This window comes from Podarcis tiliguerta (assembly GCF_965153285.1).
Source record: "Podarcis tiliguerta genome assembly, chromosome: 3".
NCBI lineage: Eukaryota > Metazoa > Chordata > Lepidosauria > Squamata > Lacertidae > Podarcis > Podarcis tiliguerta.
In genome coordinates this window covers 42,566,000-42,588,077 of record NC_139536.1, presented here as the reverse complement: position 1 = coordinate 42,588,077, position 22,078 = coordinate 42,566,000, and the positions used below count along the sequence as shown (strand labels likewise).

The following is a 22,078-nucleotide window of genomic DNA, read 5'->3' as shown; positions in this document are numbered from 1 at the left end:
ACATAAACATTGGTTTAACTTGGTGAATAAAAACTCGTTTTCTAGGAAACCCCTTTCTGCACCAATTCCATTGAATGTAAGGTAACCTCTCCTCGAGCAGAAAAGATTCAGACACAGCGGAGAGAAGTGTCCCTAGTTACTTGAGCTAACATGCCGTCTGCTCACCGTAATTTGTGTTTCAGAAGGGCTTACTCCCTGTACATGGAACTAGACTGCTGACTTGTATAGAAACACTTGTCCTAGGCAGACATTATATCAGTGACCACTAGTCATAATAGCTATATTACCTCCAACATTAAAAAATGCATGGCTCTGGATACTAGCTGTTGCAGCTCATGTGCTGTTTGTGGCCTTCCCATGAGAATCTATTTGGCCACTGTGAGAACAGAATGTGTAATTGCACTTGCTCTTTGCCTTACCCCAGCTAGGGTGTCAAACAAACTTCTTTGAGACCTCCCCATTTCTTCAGCTATGGGGGTGGGAACCAGACTGATAGCAATGAACTGGCCCAGTCAAGACAGTACTCCAAAGCTATGCATTTTACTTAGTTTTGAGATTCTATATTCCATCATTAAAATATTTTCCCCAAGGGGGCTGTACAGTAATGATGACAACAAAAGTAATAAATTGGTTGGAACTGGGGCCACAAGACCAATACTGTGACAAAAGCACATAGTGACAGACAATATCACAACAAAAGAGCATGTAATCTGCCAAGGCAGATAAAAAATATGAGCTCTTCAAGTGGAAGGAAAGACAACCTCAGCTCCCTTGCAGCGGAGTATGTCCAGGGACTCAATGACATACAAGCAAGACTGGCTGAGCCAAGAGACTCTGATGCCCATGGAATGGCAACTGTCATGGACTGGCAGAGTGCAGAGGCGTGGTGGGGGGCACCAGCTGGGGAACCCCCAGGCGAAGAAGGCTCAGAGCCAGGTGATTGGTGGTGGGACAATGAATGGTCAGAGGGAGAAGAGGGAGCCTAACAGACTACACTATGACAGAGTTTGGCCTTGTCATCAGTATTAGTCACCATTGCATCAGCAAGACTTGTAGCTGAACTTGGGCCACTTTCCATCACAAGGAACTTTTGAACTTTTTCACAGACAGAAAGATTTAGCTGACCTTAAAAGCATCTGTCTGAACGTGCATGATACCTTCTAGTCATGCATAGGACTCAAAAGGTGTACAAAGCAAGAACTAAGCCTTTTTGCAAAACATAGAATCTGTGTTCACATAATTTCACTCTACTTCTATGGGCCAAAAGGTATCAGTGACCATCATGGCCTGGTGGCTCACACCCTTTATTTCATTAGTATACACCTCCCTAAAATTGGTCCTTCCTGAAGGCATAGTTGCCCATCTTACCTGGTCAGCAGTGGCTTGCGCTGCAATTTTTACCAATGTTCCTTTACAGATGGTATGCAGGACAGCAACTGGGACCCACCCAATCTCGGTCACTAAACACTAGCGCATGAATTTACTGTATATGCATCCTTGGAGGCAGCCTTTGGCAGGCACATTCTCCAACAAGTGCTTCAGAGCAATTAGTCACCTATCTTCCACCCAGGAATTAACAATGTTGGCTTTTGAACATCCTACTTGGTGATGTCCTTGTGCCCACTTGAGAAGGTTCTGAAAGGTGTTTCTGAAGGGACACTAGGACACTACCGAAGTCCATCCTATGCAGGCTATTATTTCTTCCCCAGTTAGTTGCTATAGATTCAACTGCAGATATCAGGAGTCTGTCATGTCACTATACTGTTTCCCCTCATTTGGTTGTTTCCTTATCCTTTTCCTTATGCTCTCAGAATGTATGGAAGCTCCATCAGAAGGCAAATTGCCAATGAAAGGGAGGAGGGAATTGGAAATCCTCTTGGCGTAATGACGGTTTTCCCCAGCCTTCAAGCGATTGGTGGATGACAACCCACTTGGTGGTATCCCAGTTTCTTTTCCACCATGCCTTCAATCTTTAATTATCTGTTGCCTCCTTCAGTGGGTGGGATGTTTTAGTCCTGCCTTTTTTATAAAGATGAATGTGTTTTTAGCTTTTATTCAGTTTTAGTTCTATGTTGGTTTTAATGTACATGCTATTTTTTGTAAGTCATTTTGAGTTACGTTTTGTTTAAAAAAGGCAACAAATTCAGTTAATAATAACAACATACTGTACTACAATACACTTAATTCAATAAATAAGAATAACACTCCACTCTACAGGAAGCCTGATAAGGCAGGTGCAATTCATATAGCCTACAATTACTCCCTTTCCCACAACCCTCAAACCGATACTGGTACTGCACTTCATATGGATGCAACTGGTATAGATCAATTCCTTTTGCCTTGTCCTCTCAGGTCTTGCTTATACAGGTCAACTTACCCCAGCCAGTTTGATCCTCACCTGCTGTATTGGTTACCACTGCCTCCACCCAAAGGAACAAACCCTTAGAAGAATATAAGACAACAGACTTTGGATGCTGTGCGGCTATTATTATGTAGAAAAGAAAAAAACAACAGAATTTGCCCTGGCAAGATTTAACAAAAATGTATTATGTGTATAAAGCTTGTAAGCATGCATAGAATCGGGTTGTTAAATTGAAATTTTCCATTTATTATTTAGATACATAGTGACTGAAAACATATTTAATTTGAAAATAGGTAAACACTTTATATGACATAGAAGGCTTTATATAACACAATGAATAAGTACATTATATACCATAATGAATAAATACATAATTTTGTGATGTAAAAATACATTGCTTATTTTACATCTTAATTCTCACAGTCTTGTTAAGCTGCATTAGAATTACACTAATATTCTTAGTGTTTTATACACATATCACATATGTGTATAAATACAAGAATTGTATTTTTATTAAACTAAGGTTTCAATATATAATTTTTCAGCACTAATCAGATCCGACAAAAATATACAATGAGCAACAGTTGATAGTAGTTGCTGGGCAAACCAGTGTTCTCAATGAACTGAAGTGTCCATGTTCTTCTATTGATAGGGCAATAAATATTTATAGTTTGAGTGGGGTCAAATGGGTTTAATTCTTTTCTGGGTTATGATCACTGTTAATAACAACCATAACGGATAACCATTTAGTGATGTGGGCTGCAAAAGGTGGTGAATTGTCTAACATTGCCTCCCTATCCATTCTACTGATAGAAACCCCTGCTCAATCAAAGAGTCTTCCAGCAGGAGAAGAGCACCACTGGATGTAACCCGCTTAATATTTCTACTGTAAGAGGGAGCCACTCCACCAGGCTACAGCAAAGGGGGGAATGGAGGCAGGGCACTCCATCAACTCTGTTGAGAAATCAGTTTGTGCTTTCCCTGTCCATCAACTATCCTTCAGCACCGGCTACTCTATCAGGCTGCAGTAGAGGAGACCAGCAATTTTTGGCTCCTCTCAAACTGTTTTCATTTAAGTTAACTGAAAGAACTTGGTGGCTAAAAACTGCTGACTTGAGTTTGTTTCCCCACCCCAATCACTCCAGTTTCCTTTAGAGTATAAGCCTAAGAGTCTTGTTTGTTATTGATCTTATGTTATCAGCTCTAGAAACACTTATGGCCAAATAGAATGGTGAAGATGCTTTAAAAAAATAAATTTGCCATAGTTATTCATGTATGTGAGTTGAATATAGAAATCATATTTCCATAACAATCCAGATTTTTTTTTTAAATATGAAAGTTTAGGATATGGAAAGAACATTAAGTTAGTTTTTTAAGTGTAACACACATTTCTTTGTTGTTTCTGGGTGAAATTCATTTAAAATCTTTATCTTGGGATTTTGGGTTCCAACTAAATGAGAAGCTGTTTGCTCTCTGTACACAACCAAGATTAGCAGACATAGTATTGCCTTAAATCCCTAGGCTTAAACATCTGGCAGGTAGAGGGAGGCCATTTTCAGCAAAAGTCCTTTTATGTTGGAATATGCTTTTTTGTTGGTCCGACAGAACCTGAGCTGATTTATCTTGAGGGGATGGTATAAAGCCCATCTGTTCGCTTTAAATATTTCCCTTGAGAAAATAATGAGAGCTTATATTTATGCCTATAGTGTAGAATTATGAGGTTGTCTTGGCTTTAGTTGACAGTTGTCAAATTATGTTTGTTTTTCGTTTTAAACAAATGCCTTTTCGATATGTGTGTGTGTGAATGGGTCAGAATGTCAAAGGGGAACAGGGGACGGGGACTTAGAGTGATCAACCTAATTTCTACAGCCATAAACTGTTAAAAAAGGAGTCCTGGATATACTTAATAGTTTCTTATTTAATAAGAATATTACCCTAATAAGAATATGGTAATTGTGGTGTTGGAATGTTAATAGGCTTATTTTCTATGCATGACTGCTGATACTGCTGCATTTATCTGCCTATTACAGGTAGTTATATAAGTTTGGAGGAGTTTATCTAAAGCTAGTAGCACTGAATAAAAAATAATGAAATTAGTAGCTCAGTCTTTCTCATTCTCGTTTCAATTTCTGTTGTAGGCAGGATTTCCTTTAAAGTGCCCTTTGATTTTATTTTATTTTGTTATAGAATGTATATATGTACAATGTTTGTGATGTATATAACTTCCTTTATTGTTATAATTGAATTTGCTGTGCTCCTCTGTGTGTTTTTAAGGAAATAGAGAAATTGCAAGTGGAGCTCAATGAATATAAACTGCGTTTGGAGCAAGCACTGCAGGATACAGCAAGAGCTAAGGAAGAATGTCTGAAACAAACAGAATTGCTGGGTAAAGCTGAGCACCAACTGCACCTCACCAGGTACCCCTTATCGTATATGGCCTTAGCACCAATTTCAATTTTATACTGCAATTTTTTGCCAGCAGCTTATCCACAGATGTTAGAGATTGATTCAGTGCACAGCTTTCAGGCATATTAGAAGTGAAGATGTACTGAGCAAAACATTCAGACAAGATGAAGCGTGGCAGGGATTTAGTGATAACAAATCTATTCATCCAGAGTATTCTTTCTGTTCATCTAAAGTATTCTTCAAACAATCACGGTGTTAAATGTCATCTTAGAACAATTTGTAGTCAGTAAAAGTTATATTCACCCAATTGTTCTTTCAAGATTCTTTGATGCAGTTGTTTTAAGGAACAATTGAGATTATACAGCACATTGCTCTCCAGTTCCTTATTGATATGTAAAAGCTGAAAATAGCTATCACTTTCCTAGTTGCTGGTTATAGTTAGATGCATGCATGGTCTTCAGAGAAAATTGATGATCATGCATAAAGCAGTCAATTCTATGCCAAAAATGTTTGTGTGGTAGACAAGCAACTAACTACACACACAAAAACTTTCTGAAGTTTGTGCATTTTTCTCTTAACAGTAGCCCCATTACTCTTAACACCTGCCTGCTCCCACTGAGCTTGATTAATTTAACACTTCAAACTCATTACTGTTTCGTTTTTTAATCTATAGCATGAACTGCTTTCTGGAATGGAAGTCAAGATTTAAAAGTATGCCAGAAAGCATTTAGATTTGGAGTATTAGTTGGGTCGAGTACATGTATTGTATGTGCCTACAGACTCGCACAATGGATATGAATATGGGAGATTATAGTATGCTTCTTAAATGATCACACCATCCTCTTTTTTTAAAAGAAATGATGTAAATATAGATCATGGGCTAGTAGCAGATGGGAAGAAAAACACCCTTCTTACAGCCTGTATTTAGAGAACAAATATGCTAGAGGTTAATGAACTTGAAAAAAGTTTTGGGTAAGTTGTTAAGACAGCAAAAGTTTTGATTTTGCAGGACTTCTTTTATAATGATTTGTTGTGATAGTTAACCAAATGGTTTACCAATTTCCATCCGAAGGCTAATCATACAAGTTATGAAGCTGTGTGGTGTCTTGGAGAAAATCCAAATTGTAGATAGCTTTTCTGAAAAACTTCCACATTCTTAATAAGGTATACTAAGAGCTTAATTAAGTCAAGCATCCAAATAAGTGATTCACATTAATGATGAGACAATACTACTTCAGGGTTACATAAGCATGTAGTCTGCAGAAAATTGTTTTAGATGTTTGATTGCAGAAGATGGATGGGTTTAACAGTGATATTCGGCTTTGCTTTCTTATGGCTTAAGAATTGTTATTGTTGCTATCTTACAGCTTTCCAAAGTATAACTTGTCATGACAACATTTCTCCAAGTGATATTTTCCTCATATTCCCTTATCGTTCTCATGTTGGTCTAACAACCAGACTTCCTTATTTGTGATCATGTGAAATGGGTGGGGAACTGCAAAATCATGGTCCGATGAATCACTCATGACCACCAGTCTTTTGTCATTGTTTTCTTTCCTGCTCTGTGTTTTCTTATCAATTACTTTTGTTATGGTTTAGCATCATATGTCAGTGTTATAGTTTTAAATTGTGGTCTTATCCACCTTGAGTCATAAAACGAAGTACAGATTGCATTTGTCTCCCTTTGTGGAGCATTGCTGTTTTGAAAGAAGTACGTCATTTTTGTGTGTGGCTTTTCGTGTCTGCAGGTGTAGTTGAGTGGCCTATGTTTGGCCCTTCTAACACAGCTGAAGTTTTATTAAAGTTGCACCCATAAAGAAAGTGAGGCTGCTTCTTTCCTCAGGTAGACAATTCAATGGTTAATTTTAAAAACAAAAGGAAGTTTAGGAACATCAAAAGCAACCTTATACCAAGTCAAAACACTGAACCATCTAATTTAAAGGTTCAGTTTATTCCCACATAGTATAGTATTTCTGATTGTAAATAACTAAATAATTGCAGTTAGATGTCTTATTAACATGCAGATATTGAAAAATAAAACAGTGTAGGGGAAAAAAGCACAAGCATGCATGGCATCTGAACTCAGTTATAGTATAGTGACTTGAAAGACTCACACATCCTGTCTTTGTGGTCCATCTGTCTCCATTCTCTTAACCTTTTATCCACCAACATAACTAGAAACTTGCTTTAAAAAATAAGTTGATATCTTCGTGTTCAGAAACAGCTCAACTTCACACTAGGAAATGAGATACTGTATGATTATGATTTCTAGCCTTTTGTAGATACAAGCATGATATAAATTTCCAATAGAAAGAGGAATGAGTGTTGTAACTAAGTGCAAATATGTATTGTTATTCCTAATTATGATAATTTATTTTTAAAAATGTGAAAAATCTGCCGCACTAAATTCTGTAAACCCCCCCCCCCATATATTGCAGGGGCATATTCTCCCATATGAAATTCAGGTTTAAAACTGTCACCCGTCAACTTTTTATTCTCCAAAAATGACTTCTCAAAAATAGTGCTTCCCTCCACCCAAAAAAATAGTTTAGCTACTTGTAAAAAAAATATCGTTTGTATTTGGTCTTCGTTCTTCTTTTTTCCACTAAATTTGCAGAAGCATGTTTTTTATCTATATTTCATTTTCGTTTGTGCTAGTTTTGATGGCAAAAATTAGGCTCGTGTTTCAGTGGCAGTAAATACGGATTATAATTTTATTCTGTTTTAGAGATGGTTGAGATGGTTAACAAAATAATTAATTCTTAAAACTTCAATGCATTTTGTTTTTCCATAGAGTTTTAGTTTGCTCTGTTCCAAAAGCAGACTACTGTGTGTGATTCCTATGTTTCAGTCATGGGTCACTCTTATTTATTCTGTCACATTGGAATGACAGTCACTTGTGTGAAATGATGCAGTAAAAACATACATGGGAGTGTCATCCAGTTACACTGCTTCTAGGTGTGTATTTACAATTGCTGTCAGGCATGCAAGTGTCCTTCTAATGTTACAAAAATATTAGGCTAATCCATGGTGGAAACATAAATGCCTATAATATGTGTCGTGTCTTGCTGACCCAGACTGTGATGAGTCTTCTGTGGGTGGGAATTCCCTATTACGGTTTCAGTGCCTACTAAAGATGTTTTTATTCAGACAGACCTTCCCAGAGGGCTGATTACAGCCATGCTGACTGTCAGTTTTATGAAATGGCAGAATATAATTTTATATTGTTTCTATATGTTCTTACTATTGTTTTTACTTTTGTTTTTATAGAACTCTTGTTGAACATCGCTTTGAATTTCCCCCAATATGAAATGAATCATAACTTTATTAAATAAATAAAATAGATCCCACCCCCCACCCCCCGAAACTGGCTTTGTACATGCCCTTGCAGTCTTTGTTAGTTGTGCAGATGGTAAACTTGAAAGTGTGCTCTTGATCAAGCCTGAAGGAGGCAGTGAGACATGGAGTGGAGGTGGACAGAGCTTGCTTGACAGAGCACAACATTAAGGGCTGCCTAGGTTACTTTACTGCTGCCTTGATTTGGGCTCAGAAGGCATTCTGTAGACCTGTATCTTTAAAAATCCTTGATCATTTGATTCATGCTTGCATCTTTTATTCCTCAATCCAGTTAATATTTCTGTTGTGTAAACAGTTCTAAATATAATTGGTTGAGAGAAATCCATCAATACCATCCAACTGTTCTAATGAATTGGAAAAGTAAGATGGGTGATTGGCTGAACTGATGCCAAATAGTGTTCGTTGGCTATTTATTTTTATTAAGAGTGAGTAAAATTCACCACTGTTCTACAGATCATTTGGATTATTACTTGCTCTGATACTCCAGACAGCTTTCTCCCCCCCCCTTCAACTAACACTGAAGTGTAGGTGAAGTGCCTAGCTCAATACTTTGGTCTTGCTTGCAGTCATCCATACTCTGGTTGCTTCTTACATAGATTACCATAACACCATCAGTTTAGAGCTGCTCTTGTAAATGGTTTGGAAGTAGTTTATCCCTGCTTTTTTCCATGTCCTAGCAGGATAGATTGCAGGAAGCAGTTAAAAGAATTCTTTTTTAACCGCACTGGGACCGATTCCAAGGTGTTGGTTATTATTTACAGAATCATAAATGCTCTCTTATTTTTTGGAAAGTGAAATCCTATAGTATTTGGTTAAGGCTTTCTCAGTTGTAGTGCCACAATTAATGGAATGCTTTGACCAGGGAAGCCTGCGTAGAAAGGCAATTAATTTTCAAAAATAACAATGTATATTAATTAGAACAACTTTTTCTTCTTTTTCCATGTACACAAGGAACTTCAGAACATAATGTCTAATGTTTCCTGTAGTCAGTTTATGGTCTATTCATATGTCTTCCTAGTTTGTGCCTAGGACAGAGGTTCAAATTCATACTGTTAGTCTTAATGGGCTTGAAAACCTATCTATTGATTTTCAGACCATTTTGCAGCTTTTGACATTTACTGAAATGGTGGGTACAAGGTATTGGGAACTCCTAATGAGAGTTTTACAAGCATATGTTGATAGTTTTATACAACTCAGATTCGTTTCTGCAGAGCTTGTGCCTAAGAAGCTCCATGAGGATTGTGCCCAGTTTGAACAGTTGAAGTGTCAAATTATTCCATATTATTTTGCCGGTAATAGTTCATAGGGTTTACATTTCAGCAGAAGAGCTCAACGTTATTCCATGACTGAAAAGCAGAAAAATCATTTGAAAATTACATTTTTTCAAGACAATGGTTTTGAAGGACATACAAAAGCGATTAGCAACACCGCATCCATTTTAGCTTCAAATACCTACTGTTTATCAGTGCTTCTAGTAGCCTCTAGCACACTTTCAACAGCTTCATTGGCATTAATTGAAGTCCATGTATAATAAATAAGGCACATAAATTAAACCTGTCATTCTGTTGCCCAGGTTCTTGCAACATAACTAAGTTTCTTAGGTTTTGCTTTTTTGGTTATAATGTTGGCAGCATGCTTTGCTAGAAGATTGAATGTGTGTGTGTTCCTAATATGTACACACTACTGGTTTTCAAAAGAAATTTCTCCTCACTGCCACTCATAAATATTCCAGGTACTTAATAACTACTGCTGTAATTCTAAATATTGTCTGCTACAGAGAAGCAGAATTTTACGGGGTTCTAAAAAAATATACTGGCATATGAGATGTTCACTCATATTTATATAATTGATGTGAAAAATTGTAACAGTCTAGATTGCATTACTGACAAAATATCAAATGAATACTCACCATTAAAACTAGAATCCATAATAGCACATATCAATGGGAAAATATACTTGGCACAAGAATGATTCTTAATTTTTTAAAATATGTAATTTCAAAAAGATTACCTGGAAACTTATAATTGAAACGAAGTATAAAATCCTGAAATAAGATAACATGCTTAATAAACTCCTTAGTGTCTGTTTTATATGTTTATTTTTCATTAAATTTAGGATTGCTTGTAGTTCAGTCAACATTTATTCCTATCTGTTTTTCATATACAAAGGCATTGGGATGCCAGGAAATAAACTGTTAACGGAGAATTAACTTCTTTGGCATGCTTTCATACTTATCTTCCAAATTAAAGAAAATGAAATGGGCAGAAGCAGAGTGTAGATTACCTCCTTTTTGTCAAAAAATGGTGGGAATTTGAAAATTAATAATAAAAAAGGGAACAGATGCAGTAACATGCCAGAGGGAGATTAATGTGGAGAGTAAAATCTGTGAGCAACAAAACTGAAGCAAACTGAATCAGTGGGAGGTGGTTGTACAATCAAAATCAGGATAAAAGAGAAATTACAAACAACCCTGCACTTGTCAAAGTAGTAGTAATGAAATCCTGACTCTGCCAGCAGTGAGAACCTGTGTTAGCACTTTGGGGTAAGGATGGTAGCCGGGTGCCAGGTAGGAGGGCAGTGTTAGGTTGCTGGGCAGCAGCCATCTTGTGTAGAACAGATGGCACTGAAAGCTGGCAGGGGAGGGGCTCCTTAGCAGAACTAATCAGACAGTAACAGATAGGGCAGCTGGGAAGACTGACCACAGAGAGGGAAACTGCAGGATAGCTGCAGAGTTCCATGATGTTTACAGTGGTGTGCCCATTGGTCTGATAGAAGACCTTGCAATGCCTTTTTACTGCAGAAGGCACAGAAAAACTTTTGTTAACTGGGCAGTTTATCGGAAAATTTTGCAACATAGGGAATGCATAAAGCCAGTGATGAATTGACGTTACGAATTCATGAAAGTGTTTGCTGTGTGTGTATATATATATATATATATATATATGCGCATACTTACATTCCTTTGGAGTTAGAAGCATATTGCAAGGCTTATATACCATGATCAGTACGTTTTGCTCATTTTCATTTCAAAGTGTGTTCATTTGAAATAAAGTGAAAGCAATTTGTGTTAATTCAGATTACATCCTGGTGTCATCGATACATGCGGGATGCGTTAGGATTAGGAGCTATACTGAAATCAATACAGTTTGTAATATTTTTCTCAGTGCCCTTTAATAAGCAGGCACCAGATTTTGCCTTCTGTGCATAATAATCACTGTGTCTCAGGATGTTAACTTTTAATCACGACATACATCTTTATGTTGCCCAGCCACCATTCAGTAGTAGTCAGGGCTGCTGGTTGACTTGTGGAAAAGAAATGGTGAGGCCAAAAAAAAGGGGGGGATTGTGTATTAAGATTAATTTAAATGCTACTGAATAAATTGACCCAATACAAAGGATCCTTACCATAACTAAGTGACCCAGGATAAATGATAAAAACACTTTGAACAAAAATCATTAGATGTGCATTATGTATCTCTTTGTTGAACAAAGAAAATTGCGGCTCCTACTTCTGTTTTTCAACTTCTGTATTTTTCTCTTTGCAGAAGGTTTATGGCTTGGCTCAATTATTCATTTTGAGAGGGGAGGGGAAGAAACATTACAGGGATTTGAAATAGGTGGTATAACAGAGCCATATGCTATTTGTGCATCAGTTTCTGCAATATATCTAATTTGGGGCTGTCGGGAAAAATTAGACTTATTTGATATAGCAGCCTATTAGTAAATGACTCCGGTAGATTTGAAAGTTGCCATTTGTTCTCCTTAACTGAATCTTGCAAGCATTCTGTTTCCCAGAGCTATTCTGTGAAAATATCTTGGTCCTTTGTCCTGCAGCTGTACAAACCACAAATATTTCCACAACTGAAAAGAAGGTCTTGCTTCAGGTAATTTTATAAAAAGGGGTTGGAACAATTAATAATCCTCTATTGTTTTCAAACTGCGCAAATCTGGTTGGGAAACTTACCCATTCCCTTGACTGCCTAAAATAGTGTAACGTGTTAATTTAGTTATAGAGATGTAAATAAATTAGCTGCTCTGCATTATTATGGAAGGAGATATTTACCTGCCATCATTTAGCCCATACGTTGCTTTATGATGACAGATATCGAACGATTTGGAATAAATCGGCTCTCTTGTTTTCTGGCAGTGCCTGTAGTAATCATTACTACGTTGTACTTTATAAACTGTCAGTTAGCTGCTACCTTGTTATCTTCTGTTTTATAATTATTGTTCTTTAAAAAAATATAATATTTGAAATCACAGTGCTTCCAAAGCCATTAATGAAGTATTAATTGGAGAAAGAAATATGCTTTAAATTCTAACAGCTAGCCATATTGTGACCATGTTGCTATATCTTTAGTTTTTTTTATTACTTGAAGGGGGATAGGAGATTTTATAGCCTGATTCATTTCCCCCCTAAAATGAGAAGGATTTATAAATGCATCTGATGATATAGAGCAGTTCATTTGCAAAATTTATATTGATACTAGTCTGGTAAGGGAAAACTAATGCTTGTGCCCATCGGTTGTTGAAAGATGCCTGTTATCTATATTTATTACAGTAAATATTTGTGAGTGACATCCTATTATTATTTCCCCCCCCCCCCCATTTTTTCACATGGGAGAAAGTTACTCAACATTTTTTAATAATAAAATGCTTTTAAGAGCATGTCTCTCAGATTTCAAAGTTTTGACATTATAAAAATATATTATTTAGTCGTTGAGGCTTCCAGCATGTATTTTATGTGGCAGATATGTTTACAAAATATGGTGAAAACGCAAATGCAACCTTGTGGTGCAAATTTAAAATACTATATATCTATTGTGCTGCATAAGAGCAACTGGTGCCACTATAATTAAAAGACACATTTACATTCTTCCTATGCGAGGGTCATTAATTTTTTTCCTGGGGAACTGTAAACTACTAGACTGAAAGAGATTGATTCTTCAAGACTTTAAGTGAATGTTATTTATTTGAAAGCTGAATCACTGGCATTGTTATAATCATGTTTTCTACATAAATAAATAAATCCTTTATAGTCTCCTATATGCAAAAGAAATTTGTAAAAGAAAATGCTTTATTACTTTACCCTGGATCCAGTCCTAACATGTCATAGAAATAAAGATGATGAGCAGAAAAACCTCAAATGAGCAGTTACTTATATCTTTCCCATCTGGTAACTCTCTTCCGTCCCTGGTCTATTTGATTATGACAGGGAGCAAACTTCTTCCCTGCTCAATAGATGCATTTTATCCATGGCAGCACGACTGCCACATCAACTGTCCCACTATGAGTCCTGCCTGCCTCGTTCGTGCAGTCTGTGAGCATTTTGCAGCAGTGCAGCTGGTATATGGCTTCTTGTCCTGACTATGGCTATTCCATGTTGCCAGCAGAGCATAACTTGTAAGAAGCTCTAAAAGCAATTAGGTGCATAGGTAAGAGGATAGGATGCTATACAGCAGACCTTTCTGGAAGAGTTTGAACCTTCTTATTCCCTTGGTCTTCTACTAGGGTAATTGAAAACCCAAGGGGCATATTACTGTAAAGACAAGAAGTATGCACGATACATAAAAAAATCAGATCCCGAATTGAATGGCTATTTTTTTATATTTGTGTAAATAATGTTTAAAGCTGTTTGAGGATCCATTTATGGCAAATTAAGAGATTATATTATATTGTTGCTGTTCAGGGAAAGGCTGAGACTAGATATTTTGTTTATAGTGTTGGATAGCATTTTTTAAACAGTTAACAAAGTGGAATGGTGTTTCTGCTAACTTTCTGACACATTTTTCTCCATGGTAAAGAAAGCTACCTTGTAATTTGGATATTGCTCAAGACAACAGTTTGTAAGGTGTTTATTTTTCCAGATAAGTAAAACAGTTTAAGAGGCTGGTTAATAATTCAATAGTACGTGGCTATCGGAACCAATTTATGAAAAGCAGATGCATGCCTGAATAGCTCTGCATAATAGATCCTGGGAACAATATGAAATGTCTCAAAGTAGCTGCACGGCTCTTTCTGTTAACTTGTGGAAAGTACTTGAATAGCAATCTGGATACTCACACGGACCAAATGAGTGACATTTTTAAAAAGAAAAATTATCACTGCTGTTTTTTAAAATGTGACCAGGTTAGTTACTAACCTAGCTATAGCTGTTATTTAGTTCTAATGTAATACTGTAACACAAAATATTATACACTAAGAATTTCTGTGTGAATAAGGACATCAGAGGAATGTCCTTATTCACACAGAAATTCTTAGTGTTTCTTTTTTAATCCTTAATTATGTAATTTTGTTCATAATTTTCCATCTCTTTTTTGCCTTAACTTAAACAAGCTGTATTTTATTTCTGCTTTTCTGCACTCTTTTTGTCATGATTTTTCCTTTTCTCTATTGCATAGTTGCTAAATAGGTAAAGTGCACTGTGCAAGGTTTTACAGAAAGGGGGAAATTATTATTCTTATTATTTTGCAGGATTTTAAAATGGCCATTAAATATCCTCTTATTTTACTTCTCTATTGTCTTCTCCACACTGAAAAAGTAATTTTCACAAATGGATAACTGTCCAGCTTTGTCTTTTGCTAGGGATTAAATCTATGCCGACAGTTCTTTTGACAATGACCTTGAGGGGCTTTGCATCTTGAAGAAGAAAGCAGAAGCTTGCGGTAAACAAAGTTCACTTCTGACAGATGGATTGAATGACAGAAAGGTTGCGAGTGCCAGAATAGCCCTGGCAGAGGAGGAAATGTTCAGTGGAATCCAACAGGAGAGGAGGTGTGAACAGGTGCAGGGTTGCTGACGGAAGGGGAACCAGATGGAAGGAGCCAGAGCCAGTTTATTTAAAGGAAAAGGCAGAAAACACTGAAAGGCTGCACAATCAGTGGCTAAAAGTGTGCATGGAAGAAGGTAAAAAGCAGACAGCAAAACTGCACAGTGGGATATCAAGCACTTAGCGTAATGACAGTAATTGTGAGTTTAGTTGGAAAGTTGCTATTAAAATCCATTCATCCATTGCTCTCAATAACATAAAGTGTTTAAAACACTTTTTAAATTGACAAGGATATTGCTTTGTCTGTCAATTTTTTGTAATGTTAACACACAAAAGTTATGATTAGGAAAATGTTGTAGTTCAGGCAAGCCAAATCAAGATGATAGCAAGATAAGACTTGAGTATTATCTGCAGTGTAATCTCCAGATTTTTTTATCCCTTTTGTGAGAAAATACTACATTTTGAGAGAAAAGAGAAAAAACTACCCTACCTCCAAAAATCTTATCTTCTGTGAAATATTTGTAACTTACTGTGCATTTTTGCATCTGTTAATTGTTGCTCAAGCCTTGTAGAAGGGCGCGTTAATGTGTGAGATATAATGGAACCTCTACTTTTCTTATGACATTTGAGGTCAGCTTACACCTTTTTTAGTACCCTCCTGTTAGGATGAACATCTGAAGACCTGCTCTTTAATTCTTAAGACAAAGTCCAAAACTCCAATATCTGGCTAATTTGCTCAGTGTTGCAACTATGTGCTGGATTGTGAACTGGTGTTCAGCTGAGCTGGGTTGTGTATCCACTTCTATTTCAATAACTATTTGTAAAAAGTCATAACTAACTTATGTGTGTCTTCTTTAGGACTTTGATTTTTCTGCATCTATTCTGCCATAGATTAGTATAAATGCTTAATTTTTAAAATAAAGAATTAAATACTTAGTAACAAAACATTTTCAGTATACATATAATTCCTAGAATAAATGTATTTTTTTCAAAAAATTATAAACAATAATTATTTTTTTAAAAGAATCATCCATAGGAACATTAGTTTCTTTTAAAGCTTCATAATATACTACTGTTCTAAACTACTATGATTACATATGTATTCATCTGTACTTTTTATATGGCAATGGTTACCGCTGCCCAATGCATATCTGTTTTCTCCCACAAAATTATATAAATGAAGAACATTGCGTTTTAAATTAGTGCTACTCATTGCTCTTCCTTTTGACATCCTTTACGACTAATGATCTTTGACACATTTGTATGTTCCTATAGCACAGAGTGCCTCTGTTGTAAGTTTAGCGCAGAATTGCCATCCGTCATTCACTCACTTTTTATAAGACATCCACATGATCCACATGGCGCCATCATCTGTTCATTGCTGTATTTTCCCTGTGATTCTTCCATCTTTTCTCAAACTGTAGAAAGCCCATTTTTTTCCAGAAGAGTAATACAATCCCCACAGGTGACCACTCTTGCACTTAAAAATAAATAAATAATTCTTTAGTTTATTGCTCAGCGCACATTCATAGGAAGCTGCCTTATATTAAGTCAGATCATTGGTCCATCTAGCCCAGTACTGTCTACACTTACTGTCTACGACTCTCTATGGTTTGGGCAGGGTTCTTTCCCGGCCCTAACTGAAGATGCCAGGGATTGAACCTAGAACCATCTGCATTCAAAGCAGATGTGCTATGGCCCTTCCCTGTTATAACATTTGTAGTGAGTGCTAATTTTATTACCCAATTTTTGTTTTTAAAATCTTTTAATTGTCCCTAAAATGCCTTACTGGTTATAATTTTTTAATGAATTATAGCATCAAAGCACCATAATACCATAGCATTATGGCAGTATAACGCTAAATCCCTGTTCCATAAAGAAGAAGAAAAGGCTGGAAAAGTGATTTTAAAATAGGGTCATAAAATGTCAGTTACAATTTCACTTGTGCTACGAGTTAACCCATCTAAAAGCAGCCTTAGTAATGCAGCTATTGAACAGAGTGCTCTAGTTCTGGGCAGGACACTGGTTTTACCAGAATGTACCAGTCAAGTTGTTCTCGAAGCTACCAGCATGAGTTTGACCAAACTGCAGGAGGCAGTGGAAGACAGGAGTGCCTGGCGTGCTCTGGTCCATGGGGTCACGAAGAGTCGGACACGACTAAATGACTAAACAACAACAACCAGTCAAGTTGGGAAAAGCAGTGGTTGATAAGACTCTCCATGGAGTCTTTTTCTTTTCCATGGCCTTCTGCTGGAGGCATGTGTGTGGAAGTGCTGGATTATTGCCGGAGTGGCACCGTTACAGGTGCCACATAATACTCATTCCGCATTTGTAAGATATCAATCCTGCCCTTTGGAACTCACTGCCTATTGTCATCATGCAAGCGCATTCACTGTGCCTGCTAAAAACATTTTTGTTTAGCTACCCAGATGCAGAGAATATATACATATGTTTTAATATGTGTTTAGCTTATAACTGATATAAATCAGAGTGGCTGGGAAAACCCAGACAGAAGAACGTACTATAAATATCAGTATCATCATCATCATTATCATCAGCTTTGGTGATAACTCATAGCTGAGTAAGACTGTCTTCCATAAACACGGTTTTAACAGTGAGTCCATAAGTGACTGTGGAGGCCAATTCTGGATCCACACATCCTTACACAGTGGGGACATTGGTTTCCGGGCGGGGGTTGATCACAGTGTAGATTTGCCAAGCGCGCCTTCCTATTAGCACATTTCTCCCTTGCATCCTGAGTTTGAGTATCTTCAAAGCCCATAACACCTTTGGTAAAGGCTGTTCTCCAATTGGAGCGTTCACATGCAATTAACAACAACAACAACAACAACCTTATTATTATAGCTGCTTTTAACTTTTTGCTGATAATTTTATTGTTTCACTCTTTTTGTAAACTGCTTTGAGGTGGTGATTGTTGTTTTACAATCAAGTGGTATATAAACTTTATGAAATAAAATATGTTGGCCTATCGTGTATTCCATATGTATCTCTTACCTGTGCCTCTCAAAGGTTATACCCACAGGCTGTCCATCTGTGGTCCATACCTGCTTCGCTGGGAAGGAATGGAGCCACTGGTTGTACATATGGGACTCCAAGAGCATAATGCAGTGCACATTCAGCAGAACAAGGGTTGAGGAATGAGGAGAGACAGAAAATGGCTCAGTGGAGTTCTATAGGATGGAGGTTGGATTGTGCCGTTTTGGGCCTATGGGCACATTTGCAAACCAGAGGGGCTGTTGTGGACTACACTTCAACTAAACACACACCACAATCTATTATAGTGGTTATAATAGAATACTTCTGTCAAGCCTAATTTCAGCAGGGAGAGGGTACCATATAGGTGCCTGTAAATGCTTTTGCAGCCACCTATGTGCCCATGTGTGCCACGCTGGCAAGCCGTGCCTTAGTATATTATGAAAAATTCTGCAGCATCTTGAAATTTGGTAAAACACTTCTGCGACGAGCTTTTCTGCTTACTGTTTAAAAAGCCTCGCTGATCTCAAATGCATTAATCTAAAAAGTAACTCCTGTATTACTGAATTTTTTAACAATGCATTTCAGCTAAGGAAACCAAGATGAGTCATCTTCAGATTCAACAAAGTGTTTACATAATTATTGAGTTAAAAAATAGCCCAGTGTTCCAGACAGAGAGGTGTGGGGTTTTTTTGTCTTGCTGGTAGAAATGCAGTTTGAATCTAGCACACAGAGTAAATCATCAAATATTTTCATATTACTAAAAGGTGGGAGACTACATGATTCCTGGGCATTTTGAGACATTTATGCATGGAAACGCTGGTGGCCTACCACCCGTTTCCAGCTCCTGCCCAGCTTCCTGTGTAAGAGACTCTGGCTATTAGAGAGTGAAGCCTAATATTGGTGCCATTTGCCTGGGGTCTCCTCCCAGCACCCCCACCTGCAAATGCTTTATTGACATACTACAGAGGCTTCTGAGGTATTCCCTCATTGTTTTTTGTAAAATGCTTATTTACAATGAAGCAATAAATAGTTTTCATGTAGTATGCTGCTTAGTGAAACACTGAGCTCACTTTCAATGAGGTGCCAGGTTGAATCTGGGAAACACAGCACTTACAGTATCCAGCTTTCTTGTAGTTTGTTTGCTGTATCAAAAGCAGTATCTCATGTGGTGCTTTGCAGCATTCAAGAGACCGCTTTTAATCCAGCAGGTATCCTGAAAAATGAGAGAATGTCCTCTCATTTCATCATGATATGGGAAGTAAAAGCTGGGATTAAAGCTGCAGAGGCTAGAGGGCACATTCGTAGCAAATCCTAGCATTCATGTTGGTCAGGCAAATAGATTTGCTTTCCGGCTGTCTGAGATTCCTCAGCACTAGACGAGAGAACATCCATAGGCTTCTAAGCATGTTTTCCTGTAGGTTCTTGGGTATCTTCTCATGTAGCACTGGGCCAGGAAGTCGCCTTGATATAGATCTTACACAGCATTTTAAACTCTGGAACTGTCTCCCAAGTATTTAGTACTTGTGTGTGTTGCATCAAGTAATAAGGATGTATAATTATATAAACTGGCACTTTCCCCTAATGTACTAGTGTTAGATCCTTTCTTGCTTACCACTAAGATTAACTTAAAGGAGGAGAACAACTATATATAGGCAGTGTTCTTTCTTTTTCAACACAGTATCTACATAGCTGTCAACTTTTCCCTTTTCTTGCGAGGAATCCTATTTGGAATAAGGGAATTTCCCTTTAAAAAAGGGAAACGTTGACAGCTATGGGTATCTATGTGTGTTAAAATCTGATATAAAATATATAGAGTGATATCTCACAAAAGAGCTAACAGACTCAACCAATAGAATTTAAGCTAGCACTTAACAACTAAGAATTTGTTCCACAATGTATATACATCCCTCTCCAACTGCAGTCCTTACTTTCACATCAAGAAATCCTCTCACAGGAATAACTCTTGCACATTGATGACCATACTCATATTGCATTATACTACATACTGTCCTCTCTTTTTATAGATGTTCCTTTCTGTTCTTGCTGCTCTAACAGCAGTTGTATCCAATGTTAGTCTTACTCAGGGTAGAACCACTGAAATTAATCGGGCATGGTTAACTTAGGTCTGCTCTTAGGATCAATACTGGCTCCAACCCCAGAGTTCTCAAATAACCACCAATCTCCCAGTGTGGCAGAAGTCTGATACCAGGCCTGAGAACATACACAACTTTTTCAGTCCCCCTAAATGGAGAAAGGCAGGCCTGCACCAGTTTAGTCTCTTTGAAGCAGTAGTTATATCTGCTTCCCTTTCCCTTGCCTCTGGCAGGAAAGGTCTACAATAACAGAATATTCATTAAGCCACCCAAACCACTCCTCTCATGGATAGTCAGTTTTATGCTAAAGCCACTGCAGCCTAGAAATAAGGCCTTTTCTGGGGCACATGAATGTAAGTGATACATGATTGGCAGAAGATGAGGAATGAATGTGCTTCCCTGGAAACCTCAAAAGGCAACTTATAGTAGTATCTTAAAATAAGTTCCATAAGAGTTCAAAGTGTTCTCCTCCTCAGGGACAACTAATGTGAGGAAGTATTTCAGGCTAAAAAGTATGTTACATTTAGGGTATTGTATGACACAAACTGACAAATAAACATCCCACTTCCAGTTTTTGTTCCTCACCCAAAAGATGTGGTGAGGCAGCTTTCTCTTCCCAATGTCATATAATCAGAAATAAGGCCTAGATTGCCAGAGTCTCCTTATAGTTTTGTTCATTTTCTTTAGCAATCAGGGCTTCTGTGAATCTTTCCTCATTTACATGCAGGCATGGATAAACTATGCTTGCAGATCAGGAATGTAACTGATTTTGTAGTTACAAATGCAATATTGATCATTTCGCCCTCCATTAACATTTATTTCGCTGAAATATTTAAGTTTTGAAACAGCTTCTGTAACCTTCAGATAGGCAGCCTCCGTGAGGAAGATCCCCTGCATTGGACATGGGAATTAGGTCAGATCAGGCATAGGCAAATTCCGGCCCTCCAGATGTTTGAGACTACAATTCCCATCATCCCTGACCACGAGTCCTGTTAGCTAGGGATGATGGGAATTGTAGTCCCAAACATCTGGAGGGCTGGAGTTTGCCTATGCCTGGGTCAGATAGACACAATACACTCTTAATGAAAGAGCATGTACTTGACTCCCTGGTCTATCTACCTTTATAATCTATTTACCTGTAATGGATACCATCTTTAATAGATAACTTACCTGTGATAGATACTACAATCTTAAAGAACGGAGCAGCTTTCCCTATCAGTGGACAAAACACAGAAAGATGCAAGATTAGAGATGTGAATTGGCTTATTCTTTGCCTGCCCTGTGTTTCCCGAAAGAGAGGAGGAGCTGCCTCACACCATCAGCCTTTGGAGCAGCAGCACTGCACTGTTTCAAAGCAATAGTACCGCTCTTAGCTGTCTTTGCCTTATAGTAATGGGAGAGAAATTTTTTCCAGAGTCTGTGGAGTGCTGCTCCAGAGCTGATCTGATGCACTGCAACTCCCTTCTGCCTGTTTAGGGGTGTGTGTGCACTCTGCATCTCACCCTTGCAAGAATCAGGTGCTTACACCTGATTAAGTACCAAATGTAATGGTAGCAAATGCAATGGTAGCAATCAACTGCAGTTTAACATGGCGGAATCAACCTCAGCTTTCTGCTGGGCTTGCACCAACCCACTCACCTCTCCTCCTCTTCCGTAGCTGGTTGATGTGTAGCAGCTGCTGCTTTTTAGAAAAAGAAAAGCGTAACCTAATTCTGAATGCCTTACAATTTCCCTCTTTTCTTTGAAATTCCAAATGGGCAGAAGGGAGAGGAGAGCCGTGGATCAGATCCAAGCAATTTTGAAGGAAACTGATTTTCTAGATCCATTCCGTTTGGGGTTTAGGCAGTTTTGGCACAGAAACTGTTTTAGTTATCCTGTATGATGACCTCTGCTGGTAGGCAGGGGAAAGGTGTCCCCGTAAATTCTCCTTGACCTCTCAGCCAGTAGCTTTCAATACCATCAACCATGGTATCCTTCTGGAGCAGCTGTCCAAGTTAGGGGTGGGTGGCTTTGCGATGCAACCATCCTACTTGGATGGTTGTTTCCAGAGGCTGATGCTTGGGGGAGTGCTGTTTGGCCCTGTGGAGCCTTCAA

At 37.8% G+C, this 22,078-nt stretch overlaps 1 protein-coding gene across 2 annotated transcripts in view; it reads left to right on the top strand.

Annotated features, from left to right (window-relative positions):
• SDCCAG8 (SHH signaling and ciliogenesis regulator SDCCAG8) overlaps positions 1 to 22,078 on the top strand; it is an 85,033-nt gene that overhangs the window by 24,637 nt on the left and 38,318 nt on the right. For both annotated transcript variants that reach the window (XM_083432168.1, XM_083432167.1), the window contains exon 13: positions 4,637 to 4,779. In XM_083432168.1, the coding sequence (XP_083288294.1) occupies positions 4,637 to 4,779 (143 nt within the window). The remainder of the gene's footprint in view (positions 1 to 4,636; positions 4,780 to 22,078) is intronic.